This window comes from Platalea leucorodia, assembly GCF_965183815.1.
Source record: "Platalea leucorodia genome assembly, chromosome: 5".
NCBI lineage: Eukaryota > Metazoa > Chordata > Aves > Pelecaniformes > Threskiornithidae > Platalea > Platalea leucorodia.
In genome coordinates this window covers 2,374,140-2,396,501 of record NC_138827.1, presented here as the reverse complement: position 1 = coordinate 2,396,501, position 22,362 = coordinate 2,374,140, and the positions used below count along the sequence as shown (strand labels likewise).

At 44.0% G+C, this 22,362-nt stretch overlaps 1 protein-coding gene across 1 annotated transcript in view; it reads left to right on the top strand.

Moving 5' to 3' along the window:
* The window catches only part of DNAAF8 (dynein axonemal assembly factor 8), a gene marked incomplete at its 3' end in the record, with an annotated part of 96,929 nt that overhangs the window by 56,955 nt on the left and 17,612 nt on the right, over positions 1-22,362 (top strand). The window contains exons 18-26 of the mRNA XM_082311913.1: positions 2,595-2,749; positions 4,124-4,271; positions 7,675-7,806; positions 9,286-9,480; positions 10,747-11,073; positions 12,687-12,749; positions 14,394-14,447; positions 16,553-16,722; positions 22,004-22,199. Of these exons, the coding sequence (XP_082168039.1) occupies positions 2,595-2,749; positions 4,124-4,271; positions 7,675-7,806; positions 9,286-9,480; positions 10,747-11,073; positions 12,687-12,749; positions 14,394-14,447; positions 16,553-16,722; positions 22,004-22,199 (1,440 nt within the window). The remainder of the gene's footprint in view (positions 1-2,594; positions 2,750-4,123; positions 4,272-7,674; positions 7,807-9,285; positions 9,481-10,746; positions 11,074-12,686; positions 12,750-14,393; positions 14,448-16,552; positions 16,723-22,003; positions 22,200-22,362) is intronic.

Genomic DNA, 22,362 nt, shown 5'->3' with positions numbered 1-22,362 from the left:
CAATTGAAGATAGTTTCACAGGGAAAAAAACCTGTGGGGTATGGAAGCTCGCAGCTGTTGGGGAGAAGATGGCAGAAGGAAAGCAGGGTTGTACTGACAGAGAAAGAAGGCATGGAAAATAATATTGCCAAAGGAAAGAACGTATGAGAAAAGAATGAAAGCATAAGCCAAAAAGACGAAAGGAGCGGAAAGTGACAGAGAGGGTGACAGAAAGAAAATGGGGAAGGGAGAAAGGAAAAAAAGAAGTCTCACCTTTGAGATATGCTCTTTCGTATAACTGGGCATGTTAACTCAAGTAGCTTGGCAGACAGCCATTGGCTCTGTGTTATTTGGGACTGGTATTGATGGCAGCTGCTTGCTGCTGATGGAATGAGTCACATTTTCTGCCTCCCCTTCCTTTTATGGCCATTAATGATTCACATTTGCTGTGGGCTGCTGAGTTACACCGCACCACGTTCCATCTGTATTTGGGCTCGGGAAGTCACTTTCAAGCTTTGCTCCTCAGATAGATGACTGTATCATGACTCTCAGAAGAGAAGCTGAAAATCTGGTCTGGGAGCAGACACCCTCTGGGGTTTTAAGGAAAGGAGGCATTCACTAACTCCTTCCCTCAGGTCTCCAGCAGCTTCTCTTGGAGACAGGAAGATCTACCCCTGCAGAACAAATATACTGCTGCTCCCACCAGCTATATCTGCCTCTTCTCAGTAATCAAAGTTTTACTGACCCTAGCAGGTATTCTTGTCGATTTGGGATATGTGTACATGAAAAACATTTTTTTTGAAGTGTTATGAACTAGAGAGAAACCAAAATCTTACCACCTGCAACCCAGGTTAGATAGTTCACGTATAATGAATGTGGCAGTAATGTCAGTCTGGCTCAAAGCCTGCAAAATTAAAGCCATAAAGCCAAGTAGAAATTTTAGGCAAAGAAGCCCTCTGCCTGTCCCATCCTTAGTAATAAACACAAGCTTTCCCTTGGTTTGTTGCTGTTGCTTTGAACTGCCAGGCTCAGCAGATTCTTCAGATTCCTGGGGGGGACAGATGTCCATATCACAAAGTCTAGAACCAAAAGAAACATTCGCTGCTGATAGTCCTACCCCCAAAACCAGGTGTAACTGGGACACAGACTAAAACACTTCCAAACCCATTATAGAATTTGGTTAGAGCTAAGAGAAATTAAGGGGGCAGTGTAGAGGAAACGCATGTAGAAGTGATACTGAGGGCTTGTCTTCCGAGCTGGCTCTTGGCAGGTTATGGAGATCTGCATGTACGTTGTGTACAGAAAAATAGCTATATTAGGACTAGGACAGTGTAATAACGAAGGCAATGGTAAAAGCAGAGACCCAAGATAAGATCAGAACAAAGCAAAGACCTCGGGTAGATCAGAGGTTTCAGGGAAAAGTCTTGAGCTTGTCCTGTAGTGCCTAAGATGGGGCTCAGACACTGCTCAGGAGGTCTCGTAGGCTCTTTCTCCTGAGCTTGTTCATAGCATGTGTTGCCACCCTCTTGGCAGTGAGCTCGGGGTTCAGTTTAGGAAAAAGGAGCCTAAAAACCCAAGGTTCTAACCCAACGTAAATTCCAGTTGCTTCTGCAACCTTGTCTACTGGGTTGAGGGATACAAGGAGAGCACGAGCAGCCAGACCTAGTGGATGAGAGTTAGGTAGGAGAGATCAGGCTGATACCATTATCATGATAGCCAAGGACAGGAACCTGTGAAGCCACAGATGGTACCAAACCATCTGAGTCTCCATCCAGTGGTTGAGTCTCCATCCCTGGAGGTATTTAAAGAACGGATAGATGTGGTGCTTGAAGACATGGTATAGATGGACTTGGCAGTGATAGGTTAATGGTTGGACTCGATGATCTTGAGGGTCTTTTCCAACCTTGATGATTCTATGAAACCGAAGAGGGAGGTGAGGTCATGATCACAGGCTGGTCCAAAGATTCAGGAGCCTGTACCACAAGGCAAGCTCTGGGATGAAGGTTAAAGACAGGACTAAAGAAGGGACAAGAGGAAGCAGAAGGTAGTGCTGAACAAGATTGTAGAAGCTAGCTGCAGGCTAGGACCACCAATAATAGCAGAGAGGAATGGCTGGAGTTGCTTCATGGGCTTTATAGCGGACAAATCACCAACTGGTCTTGTTGACCTTATTTAGTTGCTCATCCGTGTGGCCAGGCTCACCAGGCCCTTAGTCCTTGAGGGAACTGACTGCCGTCAGATTGCCAGCTGTAAGGGTGACAGCTCAAACCCAGCCTGGCAGGGGCTGACGCACAGCTAGCACGTGAACCGAGAGCACAGATACCTCAAAGACGAACGAATAGCTCATAGATAGCTAGATAGACCTGATGAGACAGGCTGTCTGGGGTAGGTGATTCATAAAGACATTATCGATGATGCCATAAGCTTTTCCATTCTAGGTTGGCCTCCGATAGCAGTCACTGTGAGCTGGATAGAGCAAATAAACCATTAAATACAGCATCACCACTTGGGATGTGCTTCAAGTTGGAACTAGCCACTGCAAGAGTCACCTTGCATTGGTACCACATCTTCTATGGAAATAATATGCTGCTTTTCTTACCCTTTTTTTGATCTAGGGGACATCATTTTGATGGTGTCACCTGTGGTATCTCCTCATGCATACGGTAACGTGATTTCGGTCTGTACTCATCGAGGGTTTGTTCTGCAAGGAATCAGACAGCTGCAGCTTTCACCCAAGCAAGCCGTTGTGCTGAGCATGACAACAAGTCAGGTACCGGTCAGAACGCACAGCTCCGTTGTATTCCTTGGGTTACCAGTTGGTCTGAAACGAATTATGCCAGGAGCTTATGGATGTGTGAGCCGACGCTCCTCTCTAAGTGTTCTCAAGGACACTCATTCTCTCTTTACTAGCTAGCCAGCGCTTATGTTCTCTCTCTTTCTGTGAGTGGTACTCTGGTTGCTTTCAGTGATGATTTTTTCTTTAGTAGGAAGATCCCACCAGGCCTCAGCCTCTCACTGAGAACAGATGTGTAAATTCATAATCAGGCCTCCTCCTACTAAGGCAAATGTGATTTTTTTCCCATTGATCTCAAAATAAACAAAAGCAGGCAGTAGCCACGTAAACCAAAATAACAATTTCTGATCTGCAAACGTGTATGCAGGAGACCGGCGTTCATCTACCAGACTGATGTTTGATTATGTACTCCGCAGTCCCTCTGGGACCGCTTATGGCCTTTCAGCATGAAGTCCCCTAGTTTAATGCATTCCAGATGGGTCACAAAAAGAGCTTTCCTGTTGTCAAAAATAACAACTTTTTTTTTTTCCCTCTTTTTCTCTGAAGCTCCGTCTAACGTGATGATAGATTTGCGTTAGAGTGCAGTTGGCATTTTGACAAGTCAGCCTAAGGAAACGGCAATCATTGTAACTGCAAGATTTCAGTCAAACTTACGTATGCAAGAAGTCCAGTTCTGTACTTCTGACATGATAAATCACCCAGGAATCATATGACGCTTTCTCTTACAAAGGAGGGGACCCCTTTAAATTGTCATGCTTAGGATTGTTTGTTAGGTCAATCGGGAAATGCATCGTTTTGCAAATTAAACTGTGTACAGAGCCCCTCTTTTCTGCTTGTTCTGTGATCAAGCCTGAGGAATAACGCTTTCCCTGCCCATAATATTTTGTAGAGTAAACATAACTTACTTACGGAATGCTATAGCCCAAGTAGCCAAATATTTGGAGCATGCTCCTAAATGGCCATTTAAGAAGTTAACAGCAGCAACTATTGCTTCAATGTGCTGTTTGGAGCTAAATGTTTCCGAAAAATCATCCCTTCATTTGGGATTCAAGATCATTTCTGCATGAGTGACTTAGGATGGTACCACATATCAGCTGAGTTTAACTGTTGTGGTTTTAGTCCAGCCCAGTTGCAGGACAGAACATTTTTATGTTAAGCCTCTTCCTTGAGGTGTAAATAAAGTTCCTCTGTCTCATGAATAGGTGATGCGTGAACACCCAGTTACTGGAGGTGACTGGGGCTCAGCTGGTGAGCCGTGTCTTGTTCGGCCGTCGTAACTTAACTATTTGCTTGAGCCCTATAGTGATTACATCTGGCTTTAGTAGTCTAATCTGGCCCTCATTATTTCAGATTGCTGTATTTTGCCCTAGCAAGATTTCAAGTTCACCTGATGCCAGCTCTGCAAGAGGAGAGCTCTCTGCTGAACCACGCGCGCACTGTCTCATTTTGTTGCTGAGAAAGGAGAATGCTAGTCATCACGTTCCTGCATTGGTAAAAGGTAATGCTTTCACTGCTCAACAACCTCGGAAAAGAAGGTTCAGTGCATTTCAGTGCGTGTGAGCTGAACATTAACAGTCTAACCACAGCTGTTATGTTGCAGGAAGGATTTATTGAGAATATCAGGGCCTGATAGTTTTGCTGTATGCATCTCCAGACTCACGTGTAAATCAGTCACTACTACGTATCCAACAGAGCGGGTTGATCTTTGTCAGCTGTTTGATCTTTAGCTCTGGAGTCCTCTTGAACTTAGAATGAGTAATTCATGTTGGAAGGGACCTCAGAAGGTCTCTCATCCAACATCCTTCTCAACGCAGCATCAGCAATGAATTCAGATCAGGATACTCAGGGCTTTTTTTTCAGCCAGCTCTTGAAAATCTGCAAGGACAGAGATTCCCCCGCCTCTCTGGGCCTTTGTTCCAATGCTTGACCGTCCTCATGGGGAACTGTTCTTCCTTTATATTGAGCTGGAACCTCCTCTGAATTTGTGAGTCTTGTCTCTTGGCTTCCCACTGTACACCTCCATAATGGGCCTGGCTTCATCTTAATAACCTCCGCTTAGGTATTCTCATTGCACGGGGAGGCAGGGTAGCAGAAATATGTATGTGCCACTGAGCCTGAGGATAGCATCTGATCCTAGCAACCTCAGCCCTGAGTTCGGTACTGGTGAGGCTGCACCTCGAGTACTGTGTTCAGTTTTGGGCCCCTCACCCCAAGAAGGACATGGAGGGGCTGGAGCGTGGCCAGAGCAGGGCAGCGAGGCTGGGGCAGGGGCTGGAGCACAAGGCTGGGGAGGAGTGGCTGGGGAAGCTGGGGGGGCTCAGCCTGGAGAAGAGGAGGCTGAGGGGAGCCCTCATCGCTCTCTGCAACGGCCTGAAAGGAGGCTGGAGCCGGGGGGGTCGGTCTCTGCTCCCCAGGAACAAGCGATGGGACGAGAGGGAACGGCCTCAAGCTGCGCCAGGGCAGGGTTGGGTTGGGTATTGGGAAAAACTTCTTCCCCCAAAGGGCTGTCAGGGCCTGGCCCAGGCTGCCCAGGGCAGGGGCTGAGTCCCCATCCCTGGGGGGATTTAAAAGCTGGGGAGATGTGGTGCTGAGGGACAGGGTTTAGTGGTGGGCTTGGCAGTGCTGGGTTAACGGTTGGACTCGATGATCTTAAGGGTCTTTTCCAACCTTAACGATTCTGTGATTCTATGATTCTGCATACTGGTGACTTCCAAGCATCTGAACGGTAACTCATTTTATGTGTAGGGACAGCCAAAAACCAGATAACTTGCTGCCTCAAATCTTCTTACTGGAGTCAGACTCTGTTCTGAGGCTCTAGTTCAGGAAAAGCATTGTTTGGTTTTCTTAAGGATGAGCTGACATTGGTCTCAAGTGGGGAAGATCACAGGCGACAACAGTGATCGGCAGGCAACAAAGAACCTGCCCTGCCTGCTGCTTCCTGCTCTGGCAGCAGACATGTTGCCTGCAGCAGGGGACTCCATTCCTCCATCTCTTTTCCTGCAACCTCCCCTTCAGCCACCGCTGCTGAGAGAAGAGGATCGCTGTTGCTGATCCCTCCATTATCGCCACCACAAAGAGCTTGTGATGGAGACGCTCATCCACTGCCTGATTGCTTCCTTGAATCCATCCACAATAGAAAAGAACATTTCGAGGTTTGGAAAAAAATGACAATTTAAAAAGTCCTCTGCTTTTTCTCCTGAGACTATCACAGAATGTTCTGAAAACATGTACAGACACAGTGGATTAATCATGGCAGACTAATTACAGCACCGTGTCACCTGCTGCCTGTAGACCCAAGGAAAGTTGCTCATTAAAGAAGTGCGGTTTCTGCTGCTTTTCTCACAGAGTGCCACAGATGATGTTTACAGTGTTCATGTTTTGCATGGGGAAATTTCCACTAGAAATATATAGGTGGGCACCGGAACAAAGGATATTCCGGAAAGGTGAGATGTTTTCCCTCACTGTAGAGAATTCATTTTTTTTTCCCTTTGTTTGTAGACAGATTTTGTTAATGCCTCTTTCCATGTGTTCTGTGATTGCTTCAGAACTGATCCAGAGACATACCTTATTCCGTATTCCGGAGCCCTGGAGAGGGGAAGCTGACATTCTTGCTACATAAGCATTGGTTTGGCCTCTGGAAAGTGTAGAATAGCACTAGGATTTGAGTAGGGTAGATACCACGCTAAGAAGTTTCGTATTTGTAATCAATACCCCTGAAAAGCAGGTACCCCTTCAAGGTCTTGAACACTGTTCAGTTTTCGAAGTAAGGAAAAATTCAACGATTGTTCCTGAAATAGAGCAGATAGGTGTCTTTGGGTAATGGATCTCTCTCTTGAGGATCAAACACCATAAACCTTTGTCCAGGCTTTGCTTTTTGCCATGCATTGAGTTTGAATAAACAGCAGGTAATGCTGCTGTGGCAGCGATGGCGCATTTTTTTGGTTACTCGTGCCACCTGAATTTTCAAAAGCAGATATGTGATTGTCAGTGGTACAAGCTCAAATCTTTTGTCGGTGCCACGTTTGACATCCGAGATTTGCCATCAGCCTCTAGTGCTAATAATCCATTTCCCATGCTACACTACAGTAAATTTTTGACAGGTTTATATGGTAGAAAGCAATCGAATGTATGCGAAGTAACTTAAAAAATAACAAGCCTTTAAAACTGTGGCCCGAAATATTACAGAAGGCTGAACCAATTGTTGTGGAAGCGTACTGTGTGCCAGTACCTTAATGCACTGCCTGCACATAGCCCGGCCTTTTGGAGGAAGAACGGGAACCGAGAGATTGCTAGTTTCAAGCACTTAGTGTCTGTAGAAGTGGCACGGAATCAGATATTTTCCAGACTGGGAGTTAAATGAGCAGAACGCGATGTTTCTGTTCAGGTCTAATCTAGCAACGCCTCTGTGGCCGCATGGTGCTGTGCAGGACGCGGGACACCGGCCTTGCTGCTCACCTTGAGGGCCTCCACTCAAGCACTGGGCTCAGGATTTGTGGCTTCCTTGTGGACACCAACTTATTTAAGACACTTATTATAATTCAAGAGCTGCGTAGCATCTTCTACACATATGTTCCACATTTTGGTTCACAGCAGGAGTTAGAAGGTAATAGAAACAACTGGGGTGCTGGTCACAAAGCAGAGGCGCCTCCAGAGGAAGCTGTGGCCAAGCCTCAATTTTCAACAGCTACTTGCCCCACTGTAAGTGAATATGATTTTGGGGGAGCGGGGATGATTAAGTTGCATTTCATGTCTCTTAGGTAAGCTCAGCATGGCCCGCATTAATGTCTCTGTAACGGGACTGTGATCAGATGAATGAAAACATTTGATAAGAAGAGTGTTTTCATGTCAGACAGCATCATGGAGTTCGGTATTCCTCACGTTTTCTTTTGTTCCGTGCATAGGACTGGTGACTGAACTGGCAAGGCAAGGCCTTCTCGGCACCGAGCAGAACAACCTGCCTGCCACGGCGGGGCCGGACCCCTCCGTGTGTTTTCATGTGGCTCCTTACACCGAGACCTTGCTGCAGACGCTGGGTAGGTCAAAGCTATGGGAAATGCATTATTCTGGCTTTTATAATAAGGTCTGACAACCTGATTAGGGGATTTTCGTGAATAAGAACATTAGGAATATGCTTGTTGTCTATAATAACTCATTTAGTGTTCTGCTGTCCGTCAATCGTAGTAATTCTTATTGGATGTCTTCTGCTGCTGGGTAAGGAATGGAAGAATCAATAGGAAAGCGAAATGGAAACACCTTTTTTAAAGTAAATAAAAAATATGGAAAAATAAGTTATTTAAATGTGACATGATAACAACTAATTAAGCCTTAAACTTACCATAATTAAAAGATTAATATTCAATCAATACGTATTTATTGCCATAGTTTCAAGAGAAGTCACAATATTAAAATGAGAGGAATTGGTGGTTAAGCATGTAAAAGTAGAATTTGCTGAAGCGATAAACGTTGGCAGCTGTAGTTTCTTCTGTAGGTGCAGAGAAGGCACTTTTTCATTTCGCTTTACTCAGATGTTCTTATTTTCAGTTTATACAGTTGAATTCACTTCAGTACCTCATTCATTCAAAGCTGGGAAATTGATAGGGCTTGAAAAAGCAAGTAAACATGTTTTCACATTCACTATGACTCAAATGGGTAGGAGAGTCTTAAACCTACTAGTTCTGTACGCTTGGAGGTCATGGTAACCAGGTGTTTATTTCACTAACTACAGGTAGTGGTTTCTTAGGTATTCAGGAGGTTACTATAGTTTTATTTAATGAATTAGATTATTTTAAATGTTGGATATCAGGATTTTTAATTGAAGTATAGTGCTTTCCAAAACCAAATTCACACTAAATCATGAGGAAAAATAATAATCAAATGCACATCATTCGCCATTTTCTAGCATTATGAAATGTTAAGATGTAGGAATAACTGAGCAAATAAATGTTAATCTATACAATTGCTTAAATAATCACGTAGTGAAACAGCATGGAATCAAACCTAGACTTCTGATGGGCCAGGGATTCTGCAGGCTACGCTGTTCCTGATAGGACCGTGGATATACGCATGGTATTAGAAGAGTCCCCCGTTTAGCCCTTAATTGTGTGCTGTGTAATCTCCTAGAAAGCAAAATGAAGTATCCATTTAATGTGAAGTCGGTCATTAGTTACCAGTCTGAAATTGATGCCTTAAATCATTTTGGTATAGGTCTACCAACTCTGCTTAATGGTGTGAATAAAGATATCAAAATTAGGATTGAATATATTTGCTTTACATGGCAAAAAGTAATTCCAGTTAAGGAGTGTGACTAATTAGTAAGGGTTTGCTGTGATACTGTTCCTCATGCATGATTCTTTTTCTGGCCATGCTGAGCTGCAGCATGAGGAGCCGTATCGCAGCGAGGCACTGACCTTTGTCTGCTCAATCAAGAATTAGTCAATTCCTTCACACTAAAAAAGACTCGAGATTCGTTTTCGTGGGTTAACTAGTTTTATTTTTATGATCTCCCTGGCTAGGAGGAAACCTCAGTGCAGTGCCAGACCCCCTTAACGTTCCTCTGGATCTCTTCGGCAATCAAACGTATGCTTCTGATCCTGAAATGGAGCAAGTTGTCATGCTGACGCTGGTCGGAGCGGATGCTATGAAGAGTGCCGGAGAGCTCCTTCACCAGATTCTTCTTCCTGGGCCCAGTAATCAATCTCGGAGCGCAGGTGATCCCAGCTCTTGGGGAGGGCAGCAGAAGTTGGTCAGGGAAGTTTACCCTGTCTAGCTATTTTTATCATAGCAGGAACATTATGAAAAATGTTGAATTATGAAAGGGGCTTCAGGAAGGAGGACAGGTTTCTTTGCTTACCTGCCTAAAGAACTGAAGAATTTATCGTTAGCTAGTTAGTCATGGGCAAGGCCACTTTTCAGATTGCAGACAGCTCAGGTGGGCCTCATTTTCTTCAGTGAGTGTCCAATTAGTTCAAAGATGTGCTTAGGTTTACTAAGCCTTTTATGTAATCCAGAGCATTGTGTCTTTCTCTAAGTACTGGGAGGATTTCAGAAACAGGAATTCAGAAATCACAAACTCTCTTCCGTCCACTGGCACCCTTTGGGATCAGAAGCAAGACACTTCGCCACTTCATGCTTTGTTTCCTCATGCGCACAGGAGGAATAACAACGCTATCCCCCGCGTTAAATGCTTACAAATGCCTGAAGACTGCTGTCAAGTGCTAAGCAGGATGATGATTTTATATAATTTCACGATACAGATTGCATCAAAGTTTAATAATAGAGGAAGTGTACTAACAAAGGGTGAAAGTTCTGCACCCTGTCTTATACTATATTGTTTCCCACTCTCTTGAAACAATACTACGGAGTAAGTTCTGTATCTCGGTAGGCGAGGAGGAGATTCTAGCTGACAGAAACTTCCAGCAACGTGCACTTATGGATTGAGCCCCTAAATATTGGAAGTAAGACCACTTTACAAACACAACAACATTTAAGCTACTTTAGAGACAAGTCAGTATTAATTTGTAGCTTATTACTATAATGAATATAGCTTAAAATGGAATGTTATGAGAGGTGGTAAAGGATCTATAATTATGGATTATACTGTGTCAAACCACATTGTTATCAGTGTATTCTCAATATTTCCCTTTCAACTCCTCTCCATTAGCTGTGTTCTCTAATCAAATCATGGCACTTATTCTCTGTGGCTCCCTGTTGATTTCCCAGATAGCCCATTTTTTGTTTTCGCTGTAATGTAATTTCCTAGCATTTGTATCTTGTGGTTTTTCCCAGTATATTTCTATATCTGCATTACAGTCCCTTTTGGATGCAACAGGGGGCGAAGTCAAAGCAGCTTTTGGAACCTGTTGTCTTGTAAAAAAATCAATGTGAATTTAGAACACTTGTCTCCAGAAGAAAACACAGCTTCTATGAAACACGTGCTGCCAACTGATGCTAAACAGATTTCTCTTGGCTTGCAGAAGAACCCGATTCTGGATTTGAGCTCCTAGGTCTCAAGTGGTTGCCCCATCTCACTCGACGTCAGGCCAGAGAAATAACCCCTTTTGAGGTCGGAGACACCTTCTGGCAAAGAAGCCTTGATACACTCATGTCAAACCCAGTCCTTGTGTGTGCGTTACGGCGGATCAATGCCTTCAAAGTTCTTGCAGATGCGTTGAAGAGATTAACGCAGTGCAGGGAGAAGCTAAGCAAAAGTGGCAGTCTTCCACGGACAGTGATGGCCTTGACCCCAGAGGTTACGTTCAGACAAGCCATCCTCTTCTTCACAGAGACGGATTTTGTAACTGGTAAGACATGTTTTTACTGTTTATAATGTCCTCAGGTATAAGGTGTTTGGGAATTTATTGAACTTGGACAAAGGAATCCAGTGCTCTGGGTTTTTCTCAGGCACAGAAAAACTTAATAATTTGGGGTTAAATTCTGTGCTTGGCTGAATAATGATGAGGGATATGAAATCAGCAGGAGCCAGTTGAAGTCATCTACAAGTTGGCCTGTTAATTTAATGTGGCTATCCGTGGCCCGGTGCCCTTTCTGAAGATCTCAAGGTATTCCATAAATACTAAATAGGTATTACAGCAGTTGGCTGGACCAGTAAATAATACTCTGCATTTTGCCTCTGTGTATAAGAGAAACTGAGAAGCAGAGGCCAAGAGCTATCCCACCTAAATGTGGGCACCTAATTGCGGTGCCTGACTTGTTGAGGCTAGATGCCCCGGCCTTGCCCTGTACTCAGGGAGACGAAGGTACGACCAATCTGCCAGAGCTGAAGAAAGCAGTTTTCTTGAGCATTTCTTTTTATCCTGGAAGAGAATGAACAGTTCATGAGGAACAGAGACCTTTGTTGTCAAAAGCTTCTCAGATTTCAGTGATATACGCTAGCATTGATCTTTCAGCATAGTAGAGTTGCAAGTTTCCTCCTGTAGCAAGAAATGTATAGCCACACCTCTTTAAACTAAATCACTGTGCCGACTGTGGTGTTATTGATATTGGATGCTTTGGAGCAGCAGAGTACGAGCTCCCACTGTTTTCTTCTAATGTGAAATATATTGGCCTATCACCTCCGTTCTTGGGGACGCCTGACTCCTCACACCTAAAGATAAACGGTTCTGAGCCTGACGATTTCTGATTATTCAGAAACAGAGAGAAATCAAGGTTGTGGTAACGCGTGTATCAACTGAGGAGGAGTGACGCAGCTCCCTAAGTGCCTTCATGCTTCGTGATAGCTCTTCCCCTATGTTTTCATGAGGGAGAAAGGTCCTTTGTTGTCAACGCAAACTTGTGTGAAACTCACAGCGCTAATGTAGTGCAGAGCAACAAATTGACTTTACCGAATAGAAAGAAGAAAATGTGATGGTGTCTGGAAAAAGATCCTCATTTTAGTCTCACAAAAAGTTAGACTTGACCTGGGTGTTTTATGTGAGATTGGAGAGCAAGAAGAGGAGGCCTTCAAAAAAGAAGGCATCAGACATCCCAAATTAGTGTATAAAACTGTAAGAATTCATGCATTGATGCCCTTCATTAAAGTTATCTTGAGACCAAAAGGCAGGGTAGGAGGAAAGCAGAACTGTGAGATCACTTTATTGAGGGAGGTCGTAGTCACAGTACCAGCCTTTCCCCCCAAAGCCATCGTCAAGAACAAAGGAGCATAGCTGAAGCATGACTTCAGCATCCTGCACTATCTCTTTTATAAGGTCATTACCTTTTTTCCTCCTGTTTTTGTTGTTGTGGGAGGAAAGGAGAGGTCTTTGTGTTAGAGAACAGCTCTTCAATATTTTGCAGCTGGTCAAACGTCTGCCATTTCCCCTGCTAAATAAAATTGCCTTCGTCACCCCCTGCCCCTGCAAACAGTGAAGTTTCTCCATCTGTGAATCCGTAAAAATCCATCTCCTTCCTTTCACAGATGCAGAACACCGCCCTGCTATGAAATACCTGCCACCACCTAGCAAGAGGTCCAGGGCTGAAGGTAAGACCAGAAGTATGCACCGGTTGCCTCTTGGATAAAAACAAATAATTTTATACTCTTAAAATAGATTGAAGAAGACTGTAACTCTGTGTCGTCTGTCGGAGTCCTTCAAATGGGATTGGTAAACCTTTGGTTAGACATCATAATCCCAGGCAATCAGGAGGAAAAGGCCAGATGGGTCTGCTTGGTACTGGGGGAAGGCGGTGGTATTGCCAGATCACCTTTCTTCTGCACAAGTCTTCTGTGCGTGCCTGGACGACCTATCTAGGGCTGGTGTGGAACGCCGGCTAGAAGAGTAATTAATGCCAGCTCTTTAGTAGGCCTTTTCGCTTGTAGATCGCGGAGAAGGTGAGTTTCATTATGCTTTGCAGAGGGGGGAATTGAAGCCTAGAGAGGTGAAATGCGTTGATCGCCATTGCCTGACAAGCGGGTGACAGAAATCACATTTCCTGTCTCAGACAGGGGCTCTGACATTTGCCTTACAGTGCCACCCAAGTCACCACGGGATTCACAGGTCCTAGAAGTTCTTTCAAATAACCCCAATAGTAAAGAAAAAAAATGGGTACTGCGAGGATGTAAGCTAAAAAGTTATGAGGCAAGAACCTCAGAGCTGGTTCCACCTTTTATAGGTACTCTTATTATTCCAGGAAAATAAAAGACAGACATGTGGAAAGAGAAAAAGGTCTCATTAAAAGAAAAGAAAAGAACACTTGGCTAGATACCTTCCAGATATGTTGCCCTGGGCAATAGAAATACATGGATTTCAGACACTAATAAATACAAAAGAATGGTAATGCTTTTGTTTTGACAAACAGATTTTAGTTTTCTGTTATCTACCTTGCATGTCACACTGGTTAAACTTGCCAGTCACTGGAATAAGAAGTCATTTATCTATCTGATGCAAGCTTCTCCTCGTTGCGCCCCACTCCTAGATAACTTCTCAGTTCACATGTGCCTTGAAGTGCCTCCTCACCCCTCCAGGTCACTGCAGGTTTTACATTAGACTGAAGGAAACATTTTTATGTAGGCTTTTGTCACAAGTTCTGACTCACCAGGCTCCTTTTGTACTGCTCCGCTCTTACGAAGAACCACTGAAGCGGCCGTTCCTGGCTGCCTGGGGAATGTCGGTGAGGTTTTATCAGTAGAGCTGAAGAAAGTACTGAACAACAGATCTGGGCTCCGTAGGTGTGCAGTCAGAATACACAGCCCTTCTTTGCTTCCAAGGGCACAAGAGAGGACATTAAACAAAACACCTGCGCTTCTGGGACTTACGCTGGAAACAAGGCAGCTTCTAACTTGACTGTGAAATATTGGGAGCACAAAGGTAGCTTAAAATCACCGTTAGCCACTCCCTGAAATACGCAGAAAAGGTAACCAAGAATCAACATGATTTAGTACTTGCAGTCCTTTTCAGCATATGCTGTTGGGCTTACTGGAGAAGCGGTAAGTACGACATCTCCCAGGGTGTCCCGGTACATCCGAGTGACAGAAATCAAGCCCTGCATGTCCCAGTAAAACACTTTAAAATAACAGTGTGTCCTAGCAATGTTGGCTGCATTATGTAGAGATGATGGCAACATCCTCAAATTATCGTCCCGGAATATGCACACCGCTTACTCAAATCTATCTGCTTTTCTTATTTAGCGGGAGAGAGCCAGAGATGCCACGCAGAATCCCTGTTTACCTACTTGCAAACAGGTGAGAGAAGAGCAAATGGAAAAGATGTGGTTTGATAAGGACTTTGTGGAACTAACTCATCTAGATCTACCAGCCAAAAATAAGCAAAAGGATGATACCAATTTTTTCCTTGGGCTTGAATACAGGCAGTGATATACACGCTCCTTTCTAAGCATGCCAGGACATCTGGTATTTGCTTCTCTTGAGTTTACACTTATTGTAAGCCATACACATATCTAAAGTATTGAATATAAATAGTATATAAAATAAACAGTATTTTTCACAGTTACACTATGAAATCAAAACCTATTTAATAATTCTTGGGGAAAAAAAAAATCATTGGCCATGAGGAAGTGATCTAAAAATATTACAAAGCAGAAAAACATAACAAAGACCAGGCAACTTGGGCAAAACTGGAAAGGCCACTAAACAGCCAGAACTGGAGATGGAAATCTGGCACGTTTGAGGGCTGCCAAGCAGCTGCCTCTGGTAATTCATGATCCACAGAGACTCTTCCATTGATAACAGCGGTATTTTCTCTTAACTGTTGTCACTTACAATCACCGAGGAGAGTAAACCAACTGTAGGTGGCAAGGTGTCCCACCTGTTTTCAACACTTGTCTTGGACCAAGCGGCAAAGTGACGTTAGACAAATCCCTCCTGAAGTGTCTAAAGCACATGAATATGCAGCATGTAGTCATTCACATACCACGAGAATGAAAATGTTTGCCCAGAAACATAGCAGATGGTGAGTAAAACATCTGGAGGACAACGAATGCTTACACAACGGTATACAGTCGAGGTTGCCGTTCTGTATGCCAGCAGCTGAGCGGATCCGAGCGGCTTGCTTCTGCACTTGCAGGCTGTTGCTATGGCATTTAAACCTTTCTGTTCAAGAATGATGTGAAGAAAATAGCGAATCTTTAACAGGAGGGCTCCCTGCGCGATAAGGGTTAAGTTTCCGTATCAAGTGGGGGAGGCAGTAATCTTGCTTTTTATTTTTGATCCCATATTTCTCTGTCATGAATCAGCAACATGCTCCTTGCCATTTGAAAATAACGGTATGCATTAAATTCTATGTAGCATTGTGGACGCTTCATTGCATCGACATCTGTATAATTAGTAGTGGGGTGTACGGGAAATATAAAATGACATTTTATGTACGCAAACAGATAATCAGGGATCAATTTGAGCAGCCTGCAGTACTGTTACCTCATGCTTCATCCTAATTGACATGGTTAGGCACCAGCAGTTAAATGGGTCCTGCCTGACTGGTTCTGACACCACAGTTGCCAATAAATCTTCAAAGGATGTTATTAGGATAAAATCTTAACTATATTTCTAGTAATGAGGTACTTTAGTGGAACTAATAATTTGAAAATGCTGTCCTTTACAAATAAAATGTATTTTCTGCCTTTTAATACATTTTTCTATTATCAGGTAGCAAAACTCTCTTGGTCTGCTTTGTTTTCTGTTCCTCGTAGCAGACCGAGTGCTGCACCTGGCTGGGAGAGCTTTGTCAGAAGCAAAAAGGTTTTGCTGAAATGTCAGTTTTAGTAAACACAATTCTATTCGTAATAGGTTTATAACGTTAATTGGGACCTGTCATCCTTGTTAGTGCCTCTCTGAAACACAGCTCTGACAGAGAGATACAGAACACTGAGAGATAAACTCTGAGGAATAAGAATTAATAGCTGCCTTAAGGATTATATCACATCATCACCACAGTTCACGGGGGAAAATGAAAAAGGGAATATTTTATCCCTCTTAAAACGTTCATATATAATATAAAGGATTGAGTCTTATCCTACAGACCTGCCACATAAACTTCTTGGACTCAGAGCAGATTTCCTGGGGAAAAAAAAAATTACAAGCCTAGACTGGTTTAGATATAATTTTTAAACTAAAAGTCAAACAAAAACCAAAACAAACACAAAAAACTCCCAAATCCTATATGCACAGGATTTTTTATGGACTTGTTTTGTTCAAATCTTTATGAACTTCATGCCAGCTTTTAGATAACCCTCTTCTCCAGATGTCTGTCCAGGCTAGTAAACAAATATTGCTGGATGTTTTACCTCCCTGTTTAGGAGCGGCTTGGGTTTCAGCAGTGTGCTTTGTTACAGGAGCCCAGATTCTTTGCACGGTGCTGCTGATCAAACCTGGTGCCTGGAGCCATAGCCTTGCAAGGATCCTCCGAAAACTAGACCTAGAAAAATTCAGCGTGGTTGGAATGAAACACATAAACCTGGAAGCAGACGTTGCCTTAGGACTCCTTCCTTCTGAAGTGAAACAGGTTTGTTAAGAAACTGGCAGCTCTGTGGCTACGCTTGGGTTTAGCGTGGGGAAATGTGTTAGCTAGTGAATAATCCATTCCTGAAAAAACCAAAAATTCCCATCCGGGATTTCTGAGTTGTTGTTAGAAGTGAGCTATATGGAACAATCAGATCTGTACCGGTATCAGACACAAAGCAAGCTGATATGCTGACGGTTTCTTTTATCGCATGCCATAAAGAAGCAGACCCGGTTTCTCTAAAACAAAACTTTGGAGGATATGAGCAAGACAGACTTCCTAGGAATCTGTTGAGCCGCTAATTTACAATGCTGCCTCTAACTACAAAACAGGTCTCCTCTCTTTCTTCCCCAAGGTCATTCCAGGTAGGGCACATCTAAGGAGCCTACTGCTCGTGGGCCTGGCTTTCCTTCCCTGGGTTTAAACCTGGGAGCTGGGAAACACCCGTGCACCCCTTGCACTGCCCGAGCACGTGCACCTCCGGAGCCCTGTTACCTTCCGTTACGCACACAGCCGGATCTCTGTCCCAGGAGCATGCGTTCAAGAGTCTGTAAAAATGACCTGCAAAGGGAGAACATTGAGTTATTGTCGTTTCTAATGTCTAATAGACAATAAAGAGGGTTCTTAAATCTTGGGGCGTTATGGGTTTTTCTTAGCTAAAAATAGATTTACGTTTCTGCTCTTTTATTGCATTAGAAATTATTTTTTTCCCCTGACGTGAAATCTCCTGAGATGAGTGTAAAGATATTGTGGAAGCCAGGAAACTGGAAGCTGAGCTTTTTAGAGGAGTTAGATATATTATTTTTTTTTCCCCCTTGAAAAATGAAGACCTTTAACCAATTAAATTTTACAGAAAACAAGCCTTTAAAATCAATATTGCTCCTGGGTGAAGTTGGGAGAGTTCATAGCACACTCTCATAGAAATTCTTAATAGAGTCTTCCAGAAGAAGACAGGAACATGCCAGGACAGTGCTCTAACATAGCCATCAGTCAGGAGCAATTAATACCTTCGGCATGGTAGCAAAGCAATGGAGCACAAGCATTTGATTTTTGAATATTTACAGACCACTGGTAAGAGGGATATAGTGCCTATTAGAGTTGATGGGGAAGTGCTTTCTAGTACTTTTTAATCATACGGCTAAATACAAAAGTGCTTAGTTGATCATCTGAAACAGAAAACATTTTAAAAAATCCAAATGTCTGCCTCGGGATGTAATGTAGATACACGCGGGGTGAATTTGAAGAGAGGTTGTTTCATGACAATTTTCTCTTACTTGTTTTGGAGTTCTCTAACACGCTAGAGCAGCTGTTGAGCATTGATTTGGTTTCCTTGAAGAGCTGGTGACTAATGAGTTTAAAAATTACAGACTATTGGGGTTTTGTTTGTGGACAAAAAAGCAGGTTTTGAAAGTGAGAAAGCAGAGATAATGGAGTGCCTTGGGCAAGGGGGAATGGACAGTAGGAAAGGCTTTCTGCTGTACAGGGGCTCCTCATTTTTAGAACGTGTCTGAAAGCCTTTCGCTCATGAGGGCTGAAAAAGGCTGAGCTCCCAAGTAGGTAGACTTTCAAAAAGCCTCAGCATGCTTCAGGGACTGGGTTATTTTGGAAATCTGGCTTGTAAGTGTTACAATGGCAGCTGGTGGGGGCAGAGCTATTTTTCACAGCTGAATTTCATATAAAGCATTTGAATTGGAGCGATGTTCATTTTCAGTCTGTTTCTCCGTTTAGGGGACAATGGGATACAATGCTGGTTTTAAAATGAGGCCCTTAATATGGGGGCAAATTGCTGAAATGTAGCATCTCCTGTTGAAGAACATGGAGCCAGCGCGTCTGACCCTTCTAGAAATTCTGTCCAGGGCTTTTTATCTCCTCCTCACCTGGAGCCTGATCCAACATCCATCTCCAAAACTCTCTAGAAGACTCCCGTGTGCTCTGCCATGTGCCGATTTGGTTCGTGTACATAGTACTTTAAAGCAGATTTGGGTTTTATTCACTGGTAGCAAGGCTGCCTAGCATCTCCTTCTTCTTTCAAATGTATTATTTACGTGCACGTTGACAAATATCCTCAGCAACATGATTTCAGACACGATTCTTTTTTTCAACTTAAATACTAACATTCAGCTTCTAAGGAGCTTTTGGCCTTTGGCATACAATAAATAATAGATTGGTCTGCTGTTTGCTGAGGTTATCTAATCACAGGAGCCACGATAATACTTTTCATCTGAAGTTTAATAATAATTAAAAAAAAATAAAGGGCAGGTAAACAGAGCTGACATTGTCTTCTCGGCTCCTAGCATGACCCGATCGCGTTCAGACTGTGAGAACCGGCTGCTCCCCGAGGGAGTTCTGCCTGTGGAGGCTGTATCTCCTTCCTGCGCTTATCCAGCAGATCCTGCAGAGATTCACGGCTTTGGCTGCTAGCTAGAAAGCTTGATTTTACAGCAGGACCCGATCATTCTGTTGGGGATTACCCGAGACGATTGCCAGCGGTAGCAGGTCACTGGACTCAATAACTTGACGGCTTCCCTCCGGTCCTATCTCGTGATTCTAACGGTAGAGGCAGGAGGAGAATTTTGCTGCTTTTTAATCCTGTTACTCCTCCAGAGCCAGCGCACAGCTGGAGCTTCCTCCCCGTGTGCATCAACAAAATTGCTCGCCGAATTCAAGTCAGCCGCACACGTGCAATCTCGCCGCAGCTGCTCGGGTATCAGCAAGGCCGCGGTTTGAAGGCGGTGCGGAGGCAGGATGTAAATAAAGGCATCATTTGGCTGGCAGGGTCTAGAGCGGATGCGAGGATCTGTCAGAAGGAAAGAAGTCACCTTGACTCACGGTAGCAATTCGAACCAACGCCGTCTTTAACCCACGGTCTGCACCGTTTGCTGGGGAACAGCTGAAAGACAAGAAACGGACAAAAGAGTTTTGTTATGTAGATCTAAAAGCACTGTTTAGGTGCTCTGGAACAAAATAATTTCCTTTATTATGGTCTGTTTAATAGAAACTATGTCTTTGAACGTTTTCTTTTGCAGATGTTTCTGACATGGATGAATGTTGATATGTTATATCCAGTCCTTTTGAAAGTTTTCATGAAGTTCGTCATCACTCTTTTTCATTTCCCAACATGAAGACCCTTGGAAAAGTAGATTATATACATATTTTTGTAAACTAACAAAAATTTTCGAGCAAAAAGGGTTTATTTTCTATTATACAGAACTGAATGAATGTCAAAATCTTGCAGTGTACTATGACACGCTGAAACTCTTCATCCTCACCTAAAAGAGCTCTCTTATCGCAGGAGAGCCTGTGACACTTTCCTGTACATGGTCGCACGTGCGGTCGTGCGACGTGACTGACATCCCGGGCTTTCCTTTGCCCTGTATTCCCAGCGGGTGGGAGGATTGACAAATATCACAACTCGTATCAAATCCCTTACGTAATTAACCAATTAAAGAATAGGGGGGGCTTCCTCATGGATCATTGTGCATTTTTCAAATACAGGGGAGGCTATCAGGATTGAGCCCGTGGTTTTCAATTTCTAGCCTCCTCCTTAGAAACGCAGTTTAGGAGGAATGCGAGTGAGAGAAGATTTGGGTCAAAGTCAGTGAATGGTTTCATATGATAGAAAAGCAAAAGAGGCCTTGAAGTATTTTATCTCCGTATTTTTAAATGAAAAGATGGGACTTTCTTTTGGAAATGTTTTATCTAGAGAATTGCCGTACTCTGGTGCTTTTGGAAGATTAAAAAATAGAGGAATTAAAACCTTTAGGGGGCTGAATGATGTGATTCAGCTGAATTAAAAGGTGTTTTCGTTTCCTCAAAAATTGGAAAAAAGTAAATAACCAGGGGTTGGTTCAGCCAGCGAGCTGAAAGCGTTGCTGTTTGTAGGCTGTACAGAGCACCCAGCGCTGGCACGGGTGGAGCGCAGGGAGGCAGAGCCGGGTGCTCCTGCCGCTTTATTGAGATGAAGGGGTCAGGGGGAGGCAGCCTGCAGCTGCTGTGGGCACCCTGACCTCCTGCTCAGTGGAGACATCGGCAACAAGCCTGGCTTTCCAAGGTTTTGCTTAATTAAAACAGCCAGCAAGGCTGTGAGTGCTCTGCTGCCCCTTGGTAGCCTTCTGCCCCAGGCATTTGCTACCTTTCCCCGTGCTTCTCAATCATTATGTCTGTCTCCAACCTACAAATTGGACTCTTCTCACTGGTACAGTGGTTGCTAGTTATCATTACCACTCATCCTTCGTTAAAATAAAGATCCCAGGGTGTTGTGACCTGCACAGCTACGAGAGGAACGTCTCCGCTCAGCAGTGGTCACAGGCTGAACTGACAACACTTGGAAAAGAAGCAACGGTAGAGATGTTTGTCATGGAGCAGAATGCATCGGTGGCAAAGCCAGGAGGGCGAACTGTCGTCTTTCAGCCCCCATCTAGTGCCCTGTCCTGGGCCGCCTTGCTTTAAGCTCGCTATTTCTGTAGTTATAACCTTAACTAGCGTATGAAATCCTCCCACCCTCTAGGAGAAGCTGGGCTGAAGCAGCAGGGTGGGTGTGGAGGTCCTTCCTTTCATGAATTCAAAAAGTTCTGGTATTTGTAATCCATCATTTTATATCAGCGGAAGAATTAAACGTGGCTCCTTGTCCCAGAGCATTTACGACCCTGTTGATATTGCTAACGTCCGTTGGTTCCACCCTACCCATATGTCAGACCGAAGGTACTCTGAAAGGGTATTGCGTAGATGAAAAGTTGAGCAGGAGACGAGCGAACTGCAGAGTAGCAATTTGGTTTTGTCCTTACCCCCTCACAATGAATTTCACCTCCGTACCTAGCGTGTACAGGTATGCAGAACAAGTCACAGCACAAGGCTTTTCCGTCTTTTAGAGACAGGATTTTGTTTCCTTTCTTACTAAAAGATTTTAGGAAAGTACTGCTGAAGTTGTTTGCATGTGTAAAAACTACCCTCAGCTGATCTACTGCCATGGGGACTAAACCCACGAGCTGCTATGGCTTAAGCTCAGCGCTTAACGTTTTCTTTAGCTCTGTGTGGACTCAGGCTGGGAACTAGACCTCCTACTACCTGGTGGATGTCACAACAAATGCTGGCGTGGTGGCCATGGCGTATCCTCTAGAAGCTCTGCCTGCAGAGACCACTAGCACATACATTACAAAGAGGAGCGAAAGCAAGGAGTAACGGCAGATCTGTGTGCTTCAAACAGGGATGGGTCTCGCTGGGATGTACCCAGTGCTCGCCAACACTGTTCCTTGTAACCTGTTCCATCTCTCTTCTTTCTTTCCAGGATCCTGCTGTTTTAGAAGCTCATCGTACCTACCTTACCTCAGGCACTGCTCTCGTGCTGTGTCTTCAGAGGCCAAATGCCGTGAAGAAGCTGGTAGATTTACTAGGGCCAGAGGATCCTAAACTAGCCCAGGCACTAGATCCGTTCCTCTGGAGGGCTCAGTATGGCATCAGCACAGTCCGAAATGGATTTTACGGTAGGTTTTTGTAAAACAAAAGTCTGAAGGCTCAGATATGCCAACGGAAAAAATATATTATGTACTGTTACTGCCTGCATTGTCAATACAGCTCTAGCCTTGGCAGGCAGCAGAGACCATTATTCCCTAGAAACCTTTCGTTGTTTTCTTGGTGGCTAAGCTG